This window comes from Papilio machaon, chromosome 20, assembly GCF_912999745.1.
Source record: "Papilio machaon chromosome 20, ilPapMach1.1, whole genome shotgun sequence".
NCBI classification, from domain to species: Eukaryota; Metazoa; Arthropoda; class Insecta; order Lepidoptera; family Papilionidae; genus Papilio; species Papilio machaon.
In genome coordinates, this window is record NC_060005.1 from 4,866,534 (window position 1) to 4,884,666 (window position 18,133).

Here is an 18,133-nt window from a genome sequence, read left to right on the forward strand (position 1 = left end):
TTTGAATTTACACATCATTTCAATCTGCCATCCTTTTTACTCTATCTATCCTATTTATGTACAATTACCTAAAACTTAATCGAACTACGTCACTATGACAAAAAGTTTCCGACGTAAAAAAATATTTTTAATAGCTTCGTCGGTTCAGAAAGGAATAATATAGTTATGTAATTGTCTATGTTCTGTTACTGTTAACGTACCCATATAAATTTTTTTATTACCATCACAGATTATTCAAGATAATGAATATACCTCTATATGGAGCGTTCAGAGTACATAAGTGAGGCTGATTACAACATCTTCTGAAGTCTTTTTGTGGTTAATTTCCTCAGTGTTATCATTTGTATGACAATTTTTACATAAAGAAGATATTGAATACATTTTTTATGTTTATTTCTTAGTTTTTAGTAAGAGTTAATAATATCGTAAAGTCAGGACATTTTTAAAACACTTTGATTAATATTTTTTACAACAATAAAATAATATTATGTTTGTTAGAGCTTTAATTTGTTACAGATAAAATAAAATTTTAATAAATGTTTTAGTTTATTTTACTTTTCCTTTTTATACAATATATTTTTTTTGGATTTTTATGGGAATCTTCTTCATTATACTGTTATACTTTTGCGTTATGCATAATAATGATATTACGAAAATCGTGTCATAATTTTATGTTAAATTTGTTTGAAAAACTCCATCTAGCGGTATTATACCTGGAGGTCATAAGGTCACAATATGTTTTTGTAAGAGCATTTTCAAGGCTAATAAAACTTTGACATTTCTCAATGTTACCATGTCTGTTTTTTTTGGTAAATTTATGGTCGTTGTAGATGTGTTTTTCATTCACTGTTTTATTGTAACTCTTAAGGAAATGTGATTTTAACAATTATGTGATTTGTCTGTCTTGTTGTCACGTATATATAGACATTTCCGAACCAAATATACTAAATTAAAAGAATGAAGATGTCCACAGTTGATTGTTTTTATTATTTTACTGCTTTCGCCCGCGACTCCGTCCACACAGAATTAAAAAAAAACTTATAAGTAGTCTATGTGCTCTTCCAGACTATGTTCTACATCTATGCCAAATTTCATCAAGATCCATTGAGCCGTTCTGGAGATATTTTCAAACAAACATCCATCCATCCATTTGCATTTATAATATTAATATGATTTTACATAATTATTTCAATCAACAATCAATATTTCGCTGCCCTTAAATGGAATGTATATTTTCCAACTTTGACACAAATAAAACTTTACTAACAGTTCTAAATGAGCGAATTTGGTATATTTATATATACAAAACATTTAAATGACTAAAAGTTAAATCAGCAAGCTATTTGAACATTATTGCTTTAAAATTAACCATTTTCTTTAAATCAATGAAAAAACACAAGCTAAGGAAATAAGAACTTTTGATATGAAGTGGTTCCTCCCATTATTTTCTGGGTCTGGCAGCCAGGGACCACATTGTCGGTATCCTTCTTCCTGTGGGGAAAAAATAGCAATTTTATTAACTAGCAATATTACATGTATTTTTGTATCAGGATATTAAAAGCTATAAGTTCCGCTTAAAATTATTTTTATGACTGCCGCTTAATGAATGGATAAGGATAGGCAGAGTTCATAAAATGCACACATATGAGTAGTTGTGTGGGAAGCACTGCACGTGCGGCGGGCGGCCTGGCAGTGGTACCCGGTTACGCCAGCACGCCAGCCTGCTCGCTGACGGCTCCAGACCCGCGCGACCGTCCGCCATCTCCACCTGCCATCACATTTTAATAAATGAAAATAAGTTGCAGGAAAGGGCTTGAATAATGATTTATTTTATATCATAGTTTTTCTAAACGTAAAATTAAAGTAATGATAGTTGTACAACTTAACAATGATAGTGAATCAGAGAGAGAGAGATCAGAGTTTATTATGTTTTAAAACCCGACAAGTTTTTTGGTTAAGATTTTGTATATTATAATAAATGATTAATCAGCGGTGCCGACACATTTATATAAGTTAAAAGCACACGCCGCAGAAACCCGTCTTAGTTCGAGATGCAATCAATTGTAAGCAGATACCCATCTAATGTTGATAATATCGATCTTGATTAAAATGCATCAATATTTTAATCGATTAAGATATATATTGCACAATAATTATTATTAATTACATTTGGGGAGACTGCGTGTGTGTGTGTTTGTGTACTGTATGTATGTACCCTTTCATTGGTTAATGGGTTGTTGAGCGGTCTTCCGCGGTGTGGGCAAGCGTTGTACACGGCCAGCAAGATCAAGTTGGTGGCGGGTACCGGGGCGGCGGCCAGCGGCCAGCGACATGCGTGCGCATTGCGACGCAAGGCTTCCATTGCCTTTGCTGTACGCTGTAAACAATACAAGGCTATCTATGTACACTTCGCTTATACATTTTTACATCTACTGTCTCAATTTTTTTCATACGCCTCTTCCACTTACAAATTAACTATCTCTAATTCGTCTGGCAGTTTTTCTTTGAGCGGTGGAGACTTAACACGTGATAAAACGTGTGATTTTTCTTTAGAAATAAACTTAAAAAAAATTGTGCATAAAAACCTCAGGTTTAATACATTCTTCTCCATTTAATAAAAAAAAAAGAAATAAATCGCAAGAAATAACTTAATACATACGGAGGAAATTCAAGCAAATCTTTTGCGAATTGTCTAATAAAGTTTTAAAATAGCAACTTGTAACACTAACCTGCAACTGATAGATAGGTCTAGAACGATCGCAGGCCGCGAACCGTGTTCTATTGACAAGAACGCGCGGGTCGTAAAGCCGCTCGTACTTCTCTCTCTCAAAGTCTTTCTGTACGCGTCTGTGTCTCTTCATCTTCTCTGCTTCTGTTTCTGCTGTTACATTTTTACCTGTATGAGAATATAAGGACTTAATTTATGCTCCATAGACACAAGGAGGCAAAATAAACACCGTGCATTTTACATAAAACAATCGAAAATAAAAAATATATTCTCCCACTTACCAGTACTTAGTAAGAAGAGGACTGTGGCCAGGTCACTACTAATATGGAAGATAGTCCTAATTGAAAGCCACAATGAACGCAGGATCGACGGTAGAGACTGAAAGAAATTAATTACTTTATTTATAATAATTTTATAACGAGGAAAGATTTTTAAAGGTAACTAAATTTAAATTACAATTAAATTAAACTTGAAACTAATTAGCTCACTGATCATTTTTGTAAAATCATTTTATTTTTGTCGGTTTTTTTCAAGAAACATTTCAAAACAAAAAGTTAACTGCAATCAAATATTTTTTCGGGCACGGAAAATTTGATATATACACACTTTGTTTTTTTGGTTATATGGGATACAACAGACTTACAGGTGCAGCGGCATGTATCTTCTCATTCTCCGGCGGGAAACAGACGCCCTGGTAGTCATGTATCCAGTGTAGTTTGAACACGCTCGCATTGAGCAGCGCTGCCATTGCCGCGGGGTGTACATTCGCGAGGTGATCTCTCAAGGGTTCAATCTCTATGTCGTCGTCCAAATCCTCACGCACTTTAGACACGATCCAACCCTCCTCGTCTATGAGTACGCACGACCAATCTTTGTTGTCGCAACGAGGCTCGCATTTACTTTCGTCTTCTTCGGGACACTAAAGAAAACCTTGGAATAATCTACTATTTTCAGACCTTTCAGTGTTGGAAAAAAAAACTTAACACTGAACACATCATGAATGATTACAAATATATTTCTGTTTATTTATTTTTTTAGCGAAAACTTGTGGTTTCGTTGATATACTACAGCCTCTGAGCTCAAACTTCTCAAGAGCTTTACAGCTTTCCCAATTTACCCGAAGGCTTCCTTGGGAATTTCTACAACTTCTTGTTATCTTTATTTGATAAGGTTAGATTCCATAAACTAAGTGAATAGTTACATGCGTACGTACTATTGTATGTAATCTTACATGTATATTAGTGACAGTTTTGAGCAGGTCATCCAGATGTCTGGGGTAGAAGTGGAAGCCGGCGACGCCGAGCATGCCTTTGCTGCCGTAGTCGAGCACCCGCGCCGCCGTCAGCCACATCTGATGCTCACTTACCTAGGGTATTAAATAATAAAAATTATACATAGATTGATCCGAATAAAAATGTATCATTTTTCTTATTAACGTTACACTCTTACTACATTTCATTTAATTCATCCCTCAAATTAAGCTCACAAATTAGGAGAAAAAAAGTGTTTTACCGGAAATTACTTTAGAATTTACGACGCTTACCGAATCAGGATTTCGACCTAATTGCATTGTGAGCTTCAAATGAAATAATATCCGTGGAAAACAAACGTTCTCGGTTGCACATACTTGTGGTTGTGGCAGGCCAGTGTTGCGCAGACGCCGTATGGGCGCTAGAGGCGCGTGTATGACGAGAGCGGGCGCGTGCGCGGCGGCGCGCGTGAACCAGGGCTCGGTGGCGCCGCGCGACCACGCCGAGCCCGCCGGCGGCACCGCGTGCGGGCTCGTCGCCTCGTAGTATTGCCAACGAGTCAGACCACTCTCTGTTCAACAGTATTTAAACAAGGGTTCATTAGCTATGAAAAGGTATAAAATAAAGATTTTTTTTAATAATTTGGTGGTGAAACATCACTCTAATTTAACTCCTTAGGAAAAAATCTTTTCTGTTACCACGAGTTTCACTACCGAAATACTTTAGTCAACAACAAAAATGTTGTAAATCCAGTTGTCTCTTTGAAACGACGACAAAATGTTCTGGTAGTTCGGCGGTAGAATGTCAGTTGTAAATTCAAATAATTACCACTTGCAAAGAATGCGATGACGGATCCGAGCTGGCAGGTGGAGCAATCCTGGTCCTCATCTATCTCCGACCACTGCGCTGTAGCTATCGCCTCCGCTGATATTCGCGCCATCAGTTCTTCGTTACCTGTATAACATTTGTAGAACGAACATGCTTATGAGTTCAGTTACTATTTTCTTCTACTTTTTTTCTTGGCAAAAGAAAGTATTAGAAAAAGTCACCTATTGACAGTTTTCAGTTGAATTCTTTGTAGGGAGTAAGAATGGCTTGTGGAGTAGGTTTAAATTTGTATAGAGAAAGGTTTTTTTTTGAGCATTTAAACTTCACAACACTTTTTACTAGGAACTCAGGTTTGCAAATTTCCCTCAATGCGGACGAAACCTTTTTGTATTCATGTTAACTTACATTGGTAGGGTTTTTCTTGTAATGTTGGTGGTATTGGCGAGAAGGTATGTCTGAGATTCTGCATTTGAAAATTGGGATCATTTTTCCGTCGCTTCATGAAATATAAGATCTCATCCTTTTGCGAATCGAATTGTGGTTCCACGTGCTGACAATATAACCTTAAAATAGACAGAAAATCAGTAATAAATAATAATAACACAATATTAACAAAAGATTATCATTATCATCTCCCTGGTCTTTTCTTCACAAGGTTCATTCACGTAGGGTCGGCACACAAGGTTTTGCAAACCTTAAAGTTTTGGCTTAATTTTTACGACCTGTCGCCTGTAAATGACCTATTATTGGCTGGGATTGTTGCGGAAGGCAGTAGCATTTGTAGCACCAAAAGGCAAGTCAATACAAAAAAAATATAAATCCATATTAGTTGTGCCTATTTACAATAATTTACACGTCCTCATACATTTTAAAACTGCTTTTGGAATTTTTAAAGATTTTAGTATTAAGGTTTTTTTATGTTAACAAAAAGTGATAAATAATAAAATAAAATAGCAGTAAACAAACAGTAATAAAGTGATTACCAATCAGGATGTGTACAGAAATCCGTTTCTGTCAGCGTCTTATACGCCTCCTTGGCTAGTTGCTGCGTGAAACGTTTTGTGTTTGGTAACGCATGTCTGCCTTCCTTGTTAGGTAGTACCACTACTGCTGTGTAATGTTCTAAAATACGTTTCCAATGGTACTGTTGAGTCTCCAGCAATGCTCGCATACCTTTATCGTAAATATATTTGCTGTACATTGTCTTATTGCCTTCATGTCGATCGATTACAAGAGTTTTTCGGAACTGTGAATTAAAAAATCTTTAAAACTAATATAATATAAATGAGATTGATACACAAAAGTAGGCAAAAATTAATTAAAGATAGAACAATTGGATTACCGTTAATTAAGTTTTAGATTTGTTTTATTTAAATCAGCTTAAAAATAACAATGACATTAGCTAAACTAGTTATGTAATAATTAGATAATAATATAAAAGTAATCGTATCTTAACTTTAAATTATTGATAAAAATATATTTTACCACTGATTTATTATTTAAAAGTCTCTTTTTATTATCTAAATCTTAATAAATGTTTCTAATATGTGACGTTTCGATCAAATCTCTTATCTTTTTAATATAATTATCATGTATTTGAATATTGTGCATTGCGTACATTTTAATAAAAAGTATATTTATTATTCGTTGGTTCGACCAAAATCCCTGCATAAAATATATTGTTATCTATGTTTACCATGTTTTGATCACAACACTGAGTAATGTAGCAAAATCCAACATACCCACGTTTCGCAGAGAACACCCACTCTACGTTGAGAATTGAATTAGGGATGCCAAACTTTTAATACACCTAGGACCGAACACAAACAGCGAAAGAGAAAGGACGATCGTCAACCTTTGACTACTTAGCGTGGCAGCTGGTTTATTCATAAAAAATCTTACCTCGATCCAGTCTTTAGGATATTCTCTAGGCAAATGATCAGCTGCGGATTGTTCCAAATCTAAAAAGTCCACTGTACGGTAGCCAGGTTTTAAAATATCACCGTCGAACTAAAATTACAAAAATAATAGAGTACGAAATTTGGAGAAGAAATTGACTCAATACATTAGTGACAAACCGTTGGTTTCTGAGACCAAAATCTCTGTATAAAACATATCGTCATCCTTCTATACGGATGACAATAAATTTAAACGAAGATTTTGAGCTCATAAACCTGTTGTAGCTCTATTGTTACTAAAAATATTTATAAGAGGTTCATAAGGTTACCACTGGTCTTAAATTGTCGTGTATCACAATGCTGCCTCGGTGATCTAGAAGAATAAATGATCCTGCAGGTCCGAGCTGAAACAAAAATCTTAATTATAGCCAGTCTTAATTATAGAAGGTAAAGAGAACATTCATTTAAAACTCCTGATAACAACACAAACATTCGTCCTTCAGTTTGTAATCAAAGCACTCGAACTGATATCAGGCAACGAACATTTCTTATCTGGAAAAATAAAACGCATTGCTTCCGGTTATCGTGATATCAAGGTTGACGCTTGTACTGGCTTACTCTGAGGATAATCGGGGGTTTTATTCGGGTTTAAGTAAAGTTTTTAAGGATTTATAATAAGAATATAAATATATGCCGAACTAATTAACTACCTGGTAGTCATTATTAACCTGCCGTTTTCTGAACAGAGTCGGCACAATATGTACCGAAATTGAATCCCTTATGCTATTTGACATATTCATACTTACTTGGGTTTTCCTCCACATTTGTAGACATGATATTTCTTGTTTTTACCTACCTTGTAATATGGTACGTGAAGTTTTAAATGATCAATAGGTATGTCAACACCAGCTACGCCGAGCAGTCTATTTACAGGATACTGAAATAAATATTGATTGATAATCTGTTTCTTGTACAAGACATACATGTAACTTATTATTTTACTCATCTGTTCGATGTTCTGCTTATTATGGTATAAAAAAATTCATTGTAAATCTATTAAAAGAAAAGCTTTTCTCACCGTTCGTGTAGAGTTTCTTTGTTTTTCCTGAAAATGAAAATTTTGTTTACTTTTGTGATATTAAAATGTTTTTGTTTGATAAAATTAGTTTATTTACCTCGTCAAGTTTAATTGTTATATTCTGAAAAAAAAAAAAACAAATTATTATTATTTTAGGTATTAAATGACGGCGATTTACATTGGACAAGTTATCGTGTTAGTTTCAAAACACCCTTCTGCGTATTGGTCTTTGGCTCTCTTGGACATAAATGGAACTTTGCGTCTAATAGGCAAAGATGTTTACATTGTATAGGTTTTTTGTACACGTTCAAGGTGAAGTGAAGTTGGTAGGCCAGCGCGGAACATATGGCATTGTAGCAAATGTGTGGAGATTTTGGTTACAATAGTTACTCGATTTATACCCAAGCTTGGTCTCAAATAATTTCTAATGTGAAGTGCTGGCATAACATTGGGTTGAATACAACAGAGTTCAAAAACCTAGTACCACTATTTTAAGAACCTTTAAGGAAAATATACGTTTCATAGAAAATGCATACCTATTTACCGATAATGCCTTACGAGGAATTAACTCTTTCTTAGAGATATAATTGTGATAGGTTGAATTCCTTGCGATAACCGATTAATATAGTACTCGTTCGGAAGATTAATAACAAAATACAAAACAATTTAATCATTTTATGTTTTTATTCCGTGATTACATAATCTGTTAAATTAATTCGTAGAAATTAATGATAATTCAAATAGGAGTGCGTAATAAATTAGTGCGTGCTATTCTTATTTGCTCGACATGTTTTATTGGTTGCAAATAACCAAAATTAAAAAAAATACCACTTAAAAATTTCTTGTAACTTAATGTTGTTTTAATTTGTACTTATGTAATTTTTCATGAAAAAAATAGATTTAATTGTCAATATTAAAAAAAATCAAAGAATATATTGAGAATGGAAGAAAATATGGAATTTGGAATTTTTAATGTACAATTTTTTGTTGGTTACTTACTTCTAATGTTGTGTGGTCGAATACTGGCACTGAGACGGTGATTAGAAGGCGATAATTTAAATCTTCACCTTCGTAATAATAACCAAATTCATCCTGAAATAGAAAATAAAATCAATGGCTGGACTAGTACTTGTGGTTTTGTTTCTATCTCGTGACAATAATTGTTCTCCAATGCCAAAACATAGTAACAAAAATATTTTCTTTCATTCGTCTTGAACAAAATGAGATAATAAGTTAATACTTAATAACTTAAATTAAGATAACCATAGGTAAAAAACTAATCGATAGAGTCATATAAGTTTGACGTTTAATCGGGTCTCGACTTCCGAAATATAATTTTGTATTGCAAATACACTGTGGAAATTTATAACAAAAGCTTCATTTTTGTACGCGAATCATATATCTACAGGTTATAAATCTATGTTGATAACGATATCTTTTTTTACGGGTATCTTGCCGGAGTAAATTAACTGTTGGAGGTAATCACTTACCAGACTTAACTGCCGTCTGTGGTCTTTGTATAACTGAGATTGATTGAGCAATTTCGCTTTGTTTTTACGCAGCAGTTTGTATCTGTACACTTGTTCAGCATTTTCCTTCTGCTTCCAATAGTATTCTCCTCTCCTAGGGTCCTAGAAGTTAAAATTAGACTTTTATTTAATCATCAGTCTTAATAACTCTGTAAGATAAAAGTTTGGAAACGACGAACTCGGTTAAATTTAATACACCTTGTGAATATTTGTCAAATGTAGGACACAAGGATATTTAGATAATTTTTATAGTGAACAAGCTAACGCTTTTTCAGATCTAATGTTAGGCTAGGGGTCAAGGAGGAAATTCTTATTAATCCTTTACTATGCCCATTGTGAACAAAGATTCAATTTCCAAGTTTTTCAATAAGTAACTTACTGACCTCAATATTAGCGTACACATCACTGTAGACGGTAAGGCGCTGTTCCCTCTGCCCCACCAGAGGGCGCTCCAACACGCGCAAGATTCTCATCACCTGCTCCGTGACGTCAGCCGCTGTGATCAACTCCGCGTAGTAACCATCGCGGGAACAGGTCAGTGTCTCTCCGTAGCTCCTCGTGTCATCACGTAAGCCGTACGGATCATGCAGCCACATGACGAATAATCTGCAAATTGTTGGAGATAGAAGAACAATAATCTTTATTGATTAATTACTTTAACGTGATCCTAGCTGATGTAACTCGAGCTAATTTGTTCATGGAATGATGTGACTAAATAAAATGCCAGAGTAAACTTGACAGATAGATGCTGTATTACGACTTACTTAGCTCTAGTTGAAATCGAAATTTAAGTGGATGGCTTTTGTCTAGATCTAGGCCAAGAGTCAGTCTTTATTAGATATATTTATCGTATTTCATTTGAAAAAGCTTAGGAATTATGCGGCTTAATCATGCTACTAAATTACATGTGTCACAATCAAAATTACCTTATCCGACCTTCAGGATCAAGATGGTTTAGCAGCTGCGTATAATTGTCATACAGGCTGTCGGTAAGCAGTACAATAGCCTGCTGACAAGAAGGAGGTCGATCCGGCGTCCCGCGCTGTTTCTGTAGTAGACGCACCGAATATTCCAGAACGTCTCCCATCCACGTCTCATTCCACATCTTGAAATGAGCTAAAGCCGCCATTATGGCTGCGGAATTTACGTGATTTGCCTGTGGGTATAATGATTGCTTTTCAATGCCGTTGGTTAATATAAAAAAATATCTACGAAACTTAATTCTTCATGTTCTTCTCTACTTTATTCAGATTTCCTGTCCTTGAGTTTTTTTTGTCACGCAATAGAATTTCTTGTTGATGAATTAGAATGATGGACATGGTCTGAGCTAGGGAATACAATTAAAAAAAAGTTTTCATCTTCCCATAAAGCAAAATTGCAGCAAGTTATAACTGATATACTCACCGATACGAGTTTGTCATTGAAGCACGTAATGGGCGAGCGAACCGTGACATTGAAGCGTAGCACGTTCACCTGGTCGTCGTCAGTCAGAGCGCTCAGTAGTGCCAATGTTAATTGTTCGGCAACCAGCTGTATACAGAGTAACCAATTAGTTTGGGTCTCTCATATTCTCTCATATACTCTATACCAATACGATCTTGATACTAAAGCGAGATCCATTTTAACAGAAGTAAATTATCATTACTTTTAAGGACTCTGAGTCAAGCGATAAGACTAATAGCGACATCTAGGGCAATTAATGTATGTTAGTACTAATATTCTTGTGAAGGTACACTTTATGAAGTACACAAACAATATGTAGGTCGTATTGTTTTTAGTCATCGATGTAATCTTATCTACTTACCAGATTGGATGAGTTAGTCATAGAGCCTGACGCGTCCAGTAGAATGAGTATGTCTCGGGGTGCACCGCTCGCACTGACATACCAGGGACGCAGCCGACAGTCGTATATGTCTTCTACGTCTAACTTCAGTTTATACATGGTGTCCCATAATGCCGCTAGAAAGAACAATTTGCTAAAAATTTCGCTCATTCGCTAGGTAACCACCAATGGATGGTTCAAATTCAATGCTCTATGCATTGTAAACTCCTGACCTATCGTACAATTTCCTAAGATTCGTACTTCTGAATATAAGAACTGATATAAGAAAATACCTGGATAATGCCTTAAAAATCCTTTAGCGTTGCAAATGTATTGAAAGTCTAATGTAGCATCACGTGCGTAATTTTCTTTGAAAGTGGATATGAGACCTTCTGACCAATGTAGATGTTCTAGTATTTTAGGATCTGTAAGAGGAATAATTGTTTAATAATCTTACTAATAATATAAATGCGAATGTTTGAATTGATGGATGGATGAATGTTTGATGTATCTTCAGAACGACTGATCGGATCTTGATGAAATTTGAAACAAATGTAGATCATAGTCTGAAAGAACACATAGACTATTTATTATGTTTCTTTTGAGTCCGCGCTGACGGAGTCGCTAGCGACAGCTAGTATTATATGTGGTTAATAATTATTCCATCTTCTTACAACCATCGGGCTTTGTAATGAACGACTTGTTGTTTTTTGATATGTTGATAATCTTTGAGCATATTCAGCTGTAAGTTAGAAGACAGTAAGAGAGAACAAATATCAAATTACCGCAATCAAAAACTTCTACGGCTACGTGTACACTACTTGTGTCCAAAGATACATTGGCATCAAAATGTTTGCTTTTGTATAAGTTCACTTTGTTTAAGTTTCTACAGTTTAACGGGAATGTAAAGTTTCGGCGATCTTCTTTCCAATCTGTATCCCCTTTTTTGTATTGATCCAGATTCTGTCAATTTGAAAAAAAAAAAAGTAAAAAATATAAGTATGTAGTATTTATCTATCTATATATATAAAACAAAGTCGTGTTAGTTACACTATTTATAACTCAAGATCGGTCGAACTGAATTAGCTGAAAATTGATGGGGAGGTAGCTTAGAACTAGGAGACGGACATAGGAACTTTTTTTTTTATCTTGTGTGCATTTTTTTTCTGCGCGGACGGAGTCGCGGGTAAAAGCTAGTTGTAAATATAAGAATGTTATAGTCTGGAATTACTCATATCAATTTTTTATTGTTCTTGGAACCACTGCGTGACAATTAAAATGAATGAGGAAAAGTTTACGTTATACTTTTTTACTGACATCTTTGCCTTGAAGATTTGCTTGACTGAAAAGAATTTAGGTTTTTATAATGAAATTTTAATTCAATATCCATTAATCAAAGACCATTAACAAATTTGCCTGACCATTGATTTGCCTTTACTGTGTTTTTATTTAACGCAATTTTTAAGTAAAAGCATCAATCAGCGTAAATTGTTATTCACTTACCGTACTTTGCATATACGTGTAATTTGGTGGAGGTGGTACATTCTTCTTGGACAGTTCTTCTGCTTTCCTCATTATTGCTTCTGCAGCTTTGGCCCTCTTAGATAAAAGGTCAGTTAAAACTGTAGCGGCTTGGTTCACAATTTCAGTGCCATTGCGACGTACACTTTTCAAGTTCGTGAACCCTTTCAACAGTAGATCTCGTCTCACTATCTGACTTTCGTGGTCTAACAATTTGTCTGCTATCTCTTTAGCCCATTCTTGTAGTCTGCAAAGATTTATATTTTTTAATATTTATTTGATTTAATCAGTATTGATATCTGACAATAAACGAAAACTATATACTGTTTTTTTAACATGAAATGTTTTCAGTGTAATTTTTCTTTATATTAATAACATTGTTTATTTTATTATCTATTACTTTATTTGTTACTTGTATGAATTTTAGAAGCGTGAAAATATAAATTTTTTGCTACTAAAAATATGAGTAATTTAAAAAAAAAGTAAAAGGAGTAAAGTTGATTAGACATACTGTTTCACTGATATCATTTTAGGCTTCTTGCTAGCATTGTCCACAGGCACTGCCGACTTAAACGGAACTTTCACAACATTAGTTATTTCTTTCGCTAGTATTTTAGTTTTATTTTTAACCACAGTTAATTCTTTTTGATGTTGTTCTAGACTTTTCTTTATGTTATCTAAATTTTCAGCTTTGGTTGCATCACATTTAATAAGTATTTGAAAGAAAAAGAAAATTATTATAGTTTTTAAATACATTTCTCTGGTTATAGTATACAACTCTACATATTTTTGGATGTTTTCTGTTAATGTTTAGATACGGGCGGGCGGTCTTGGGACGTCTGAATATCAACTGGGAACAGTTTCAATGCTCCATGGGCGAAGGCGCCGGACTGTCGGGCGCCTCGCTAAAGAAAAGTGTGCCAAAATACACCCTATGTACTCCGACCTACATTGCCTGTAGACAACTTGGATTTTTAGACTTTATAGTTACCATGAATATGATTTAATTTATATATAACAATAATTTTTTTTATTTAAAGTATTTAAGATATATTTTGTAATAATTTATATAAAGATATTATACGATGCTTAAACGAATATGGTTAACATAAACTAATAATTAAATAGTTATTAAGTTTTTCGTTCATTATACTTTAATTAAAACTAGCTGTCGCCGGCGACTTCGTCTGCGCGGAATTAAAAAAATCTTGATATGTAGCCTATATGTTCTTCCAGACAAATTTCATTAAGATCTATTAAGCCTTTTTGGAGATACCTTCATACAAATATCATTATCCATCCATCTACATTTTTTAAATTTTTCTGTCATAAGAACCTTCTCCTAACAATAACAAACACAACAAAAAAAAAGTGAAATCGGTCCAGCCGTTCGCGCGTGATGGCGTGACCAAGGGATACAGGCAGAGCTGGGCATTAACTCGTTAATCCGTTAATCGTTAATTAACGAAGTTAACATTTTGCTTAACGGATTAACTTTTAAGTTAACTTCAAAAAGTGTTAACGCTTTTGTTAACTTCCGTTAAACTCAACTTCCGTTAATAAAAGTCCGTTAATCGTTAAATTAGAAACTTGGAGACGTACTGTCATTTTGTTTAAATTACGTACCCCGCCACACTCGTAAGTTCAACTATGTTGGGCGATTGTCGACGACTCGAATGGTGCACGAACGAGTAGATAATTGATATATGTGAAGTTCGCGTGCAAGTGTGATGCATCAGAGCGTCCGGGAAAGACGTGAACAACAGGACGAAATCAAAAGAAGGTTCGAAATAGTATATTTCAGTACGAGTATATAAAAGCAAGAGTATGTAATAGCCCACATTCCGAACGCTCTTTGTCCCTGCAATACCCTCCAATTCCTTTTTGAGCAATTGTATTAAAACATTTTTTTACTCGTGCTTTTTCTTTAACTTTTCCAAACTCGTGCGTTCTCGTTCCCAACTGTCAAAATAATGTCTATTAAAAAGAAAAAACCAACCACGATGTTTTTACAAAAAAAATCATTGATGTTTTTATGATTCATGCAAATATTGCTAAAAAGAAGCCCCTAATTTGTTACAATATCAGATTTAATGATTTTATTCAATGAATTAGATTAGGTTTCATTTTATTTCATCTCATTAAATTTCATTTTCATTTCATATCAATAAAATTATTCTACTGAAGACTTGGCCGTTTGGGCATAGTCCCCTTTGCCTACCCAGAATGGGTGAATAAAACAAAAAAAAATCTGTTTGTAATCTTTTACGGTTGGCGTCATTTTTCAAACATTTTAGTTAGTTGAGTTTATTGTGTTTTTATTATTCTATTAAATTGCTTCATTTTTTCGCAACTGTATTAAAAATAGTTGTTCAGTACACGTGCGGAACTGTCATTAGAACTTGTTCCAACTGTCAACCCTTACCTTCGGCCCGGGTAGACATTTGTCGGGACTCTTTGCAATGACAGGCTTTCCGTAATGAAATATACTATAATGCATTCATACTTGTCTCTAATACTAATGTGTTATAGAATATATAGTCAAATTACTATTTTAAACAAGTGTCGCCACAAAAGTGTGAAATTAGTATGTATAATTTTGGTATGGTTAACTGTTAACGATTAACTTTAACTTGCGTTAAATTTTGGAGAATTTAACGCTTTAACGATTAACGAAGTTAATTTTTTAATTAACGAATTAACGATTAACGAAGTTAACTTTTCGATTAACTGTGCCCACCTGTGGATATAGGGATTAATTTTTACATATATAGATTCTGGTATTCGGATTTAAAGGAATTGTAGTTATTAAGTATAGTTATTTTAAGGACGTAACTTCAAAGTACCTTGACAAGGCATCTGATATTAAACCTAAGTTTATATCAACCTTTAATCAAAAGATCATAAAATTTTATTGATTTAATCAATTTATTTTCGATTGATATAAAATAAGATAGAACTGATTTCGGAAAAATGATACGACTTTGGGTATAAATCGTCTTTCTTTCGCTCGATGTCATCTTTCCTATTGTTCTTCAGTTGCATTCGGCCAAAGATGAAAGGTATGTCTTTATATTATTGTTTAATTTTTTTAAATAGTAATATTGTATTTTTATATTATTTTTAAGTAATAATTTTAAATTTTAGTTTTAGCACTTATTTTCGCCGCAATAGTCGCAGTCAATGCGTCTAATCAATGCCCTAAAGACGAAGAGTTGACATGGGAAAAAGATGTTCTTTTAGAACATGAACTGTGTAACAAATTTTACAAATGCAGCTTCGGTTCTCCGGTTGAAATGTCATGTGCGGACGGTCTTTTCTTTAACCACGAACTTGGAATATGTGATTGGAAACACAACGTAGATTGTGGTGATAGAAATATACCTGATGATAAACCAACCAGTGGAGAGGATGACGGAGGTGATGATGATGATAAAGGTGATGGCAATGAAAATGATGATGTAGAAACTGATGTGTGCGCAATACCCGGCAAGGACGTACCGGAATCGGGAGTCTTGGAGAATGGATGCCCAATTGATCCGACTGTGCATTGGCTTCTGCCTCATGAGGAAGATTGTAACAAATTTTATTATTGCGTGAATGGTGCCAAAATTGAACAGCAGTGTTTCGGTCCCTTGCACTTTAACAGCAGACTTCAGGTAGGCTTCTTTTGATCTGTTTTCTTAATATTTACTATGAATATTTTGATGCAAAGTGAAGAATTTTTAAAGTAATTACACGTACGTTTAAAGCACTAATCAAAATTGAGATACTCGTATTTACTCGTAATACACGAGATAAAGAAGAAAAATGACGTCAGTCTTGCACTGAAATTAACTAAAGTGTTTAAAACTGAACAAGCTTACAATAACGAGAATGTTTGTTGATTTTTAAACAATTTTCTTTACAGGTATGCGATCTCCCAACGAATGCGTGTTGTGCCAAGTCCTTCAACAAACACGTTTCTGGACGTCGCATTTTAATGCGAAAATAATTAATTAATTTTAGGATCGTCATCTTTTCAATTTATTGATTTTATGTTGTTTTCGTGATCATTGCAAAATTATTTTCTAAATTATTAAGACAATTTAAATAAGATTATTTCGAGCTTTAAATAATTTGTTATTAAATTATATTTAATTTATTCAAAATTTAATATATAACTGATTAAATAAATAATTGAAGTTTTATTTTTATGAAGACAATTCCTATAATGTGTATTTCTAAAAAGAAAATCACCACCACCTCAATGTGAAAAAACTTGTAAGTATTGTTTTTTAAACAGAATGCTAAGGATGATAATAAATAGTCTTTGTATTTTAGGTAGTGGGAACCTACGCTAAACTTTAAATACAAAATATAAATGTTCTTGGTCATTGTATAATTCGGGTAAACTGAGAAATGTAAGGAACATTTAAAATATACTTCGAAATCTGATAGTGAATTCTTTTTCAAATAATATCAAAAGATAAATAAAGAATCCACAAAGTCGTGTTAGACGTTCCCATTGCGTATTGTTTACAAACATCCTCTACGTTTCCATTGCATTGTCCCCGTTCCAGTTTCACGCTTAAAAACCTTTTAAAAAGAATAATACCACAAGAAAACTCTTCGCAAAATGTTGCAAATTTTTCTTTCCACTTAAACATTTGTTTATACGAATTTTTAAATACTTTTCATATCTCTACTTTAACCTATTAATCTGTGTAGTGACATTTTCATTTTTTTTATTAACATCGGTAGGTTTTATGCAAAAAAAAATATCGAATAGTTTATTCTTCATTTTATCAAATACATTGTTTAATGCCAGACATTATAATAAATTACCAATTATTCATTTTGACCGTAACATAAAGATTAATAGTCGACGGCGGTGCTTTTGAAGCCATTAAATGCGGTAAACAAATAAAATGATTCAGATAATACTGATACTATCGCACAATCCAATCAATTGAATAAATCGACGAATGACATTTAAAAATATAACACAAAAACCGACATGAGTGTTACTTACAAATATGGACATTTATAACAGTTTACTTTACATTAACTTTATTGTTGTCCTAAGTGAATAACAAACGCAGAAATGCTACGTGTCGCAACACAAATATCTAGTAGTAATGATTCATAATAGAATATTACGATGCAATCAAACTATGTTCACTATGGTCTCTTTACGAATATCACATATACACTGAGATCCCGCGGCTACCTGGCTTCGTTAATTTACTAAGGAAGGTATTCAGTACTCGTCTTCAATAATGGAGATAATGAGAGATTATGAAGACATACCCTTTAACCAACACTACCAATGGCACTACGATTTTCACATACTAAGTCGCACTTATTATATGAAATCGTAGAACCAGGCGGTGGCACTGAATGTGTTAATACAGCGGCTCCTTTGTCGCTATGTCGCTAACAAGGGGTTATTGTGAATAGAATAAGTCGATAGAAGTTACAAACATACGCATGCCAT

General features: G+C 33.9%; 2 protein-coding genes across 2 annotated transcripts; one reads left to right on the top strand and one right to left on the bottom strand.

The window, feature by feature from the left end:
• Positions 1–1,377: 1,377 nt before the first annotated feature.
• Positions 1,378–13,600, bottom strand: LOC106717399 (voltage-dependent calcium channel subunit alpha-2/delta-3). The gene is made up of 26 exons (XM_045683008.1): positions 13,166–13,600; positions 12,637–12,922; positions 11,919–12,096; positions 11,427–11,558; positions 11,116–11,270; positions 10,716–10,841; positions 10,238–10,467; positions 9,695–9,917; positions 9,273–9,413; positions 8,782–8,874; positions 7,880–7,903; positions 7,783–7,809; positions 7,561–7,641; positions 7,034–7,108; positions 6,709–6,816; positions 5,790–6,052; positions 5,212–5,369; positions 4,807–4,932; positions 4,356–4,549; positions 3,960–4,094; positions 3,372–3,647; positions 3,010–3,106; positions 2,730–2,896; positions 2,216–2,377; positions 1,643–1,768; positions 1,378–1,491 (listed from the first exon to the last, which is right to left on the bottom strand). Exons 1-26 carry the CDS (start codon positions 13,408–13,410, stop codon positions 1,378–1,380), a joined length of 3,942 nt encoding a protein of 1,313 aa, XP_045538964.1. The 5' UTR covers positions 13,411–13,600.
• Positions 13,601–15,643: 2,043 nt separating this feature from the next.
• Positions 15,644–16,682, top strand: LOC106717394 (peritrophin-1-like). Its single transcript, XM_045682849.1, has 3 exons — positions 15,644–15,716; positions 15,802–16,313; positions 16,565–16,682. The coding sequence occupies exons 1-3, from the start codon at positions 15,668–15,670 to the stop codon at positions 16,646–16,648; spliced, it is 645 nt and encodes a 214-aa protein (XP_045538805.1). The 5' UTR covers positions 15,644–15,667; the 3' UTR covers positions 16,649–16,682.
• Positions 16,683–18,133: the final 1,451 nt, after the last annotated feature.

Coding starts and splice junctions, on each gene's coding strand:
- LOC106717399 (XM_045683008.1), bottom strand. CDS start 13,410: ATGTATTTAAAAACTATAATAATTTTCTTTTTCTTTCAAATACTTATT. Junction 8,875..9,272: donor ACAGACGGCAGTTAAGTCTG/GTAAGTGATTAC, acceptor TTTCTATTTCAG/GATGAATTTGGTTATTATTA. Junction 6,817..7,033: donor ACGACAATTTAAGACCAGTG/GTAACCTTATGA, acceptor TTGTAATTTTAG/TTCGACGGTGATATTTTAAA.
- LOC106717394 (XM_045682849.1), top strand. CDS start 15,668: ATGTCATCTTTCCTATTGTTCTTCAGTTGCATTCGGCCAAAGATGAAA. Junction 15,717..15,801: donor CATTCGGCCAAAGATGAAAG/GTATGTCTTTAT, acceptor TTTAAATTTTAG/TTTTAGCACTTATTTTCGCC. Junction 16,314..16,564: donor ACTTTAACAGCAGACTTCAG/GTAGGCTTCTTT, acceptor TTTTCTTTACAG/GTATGCGATCTCCCAACGAA.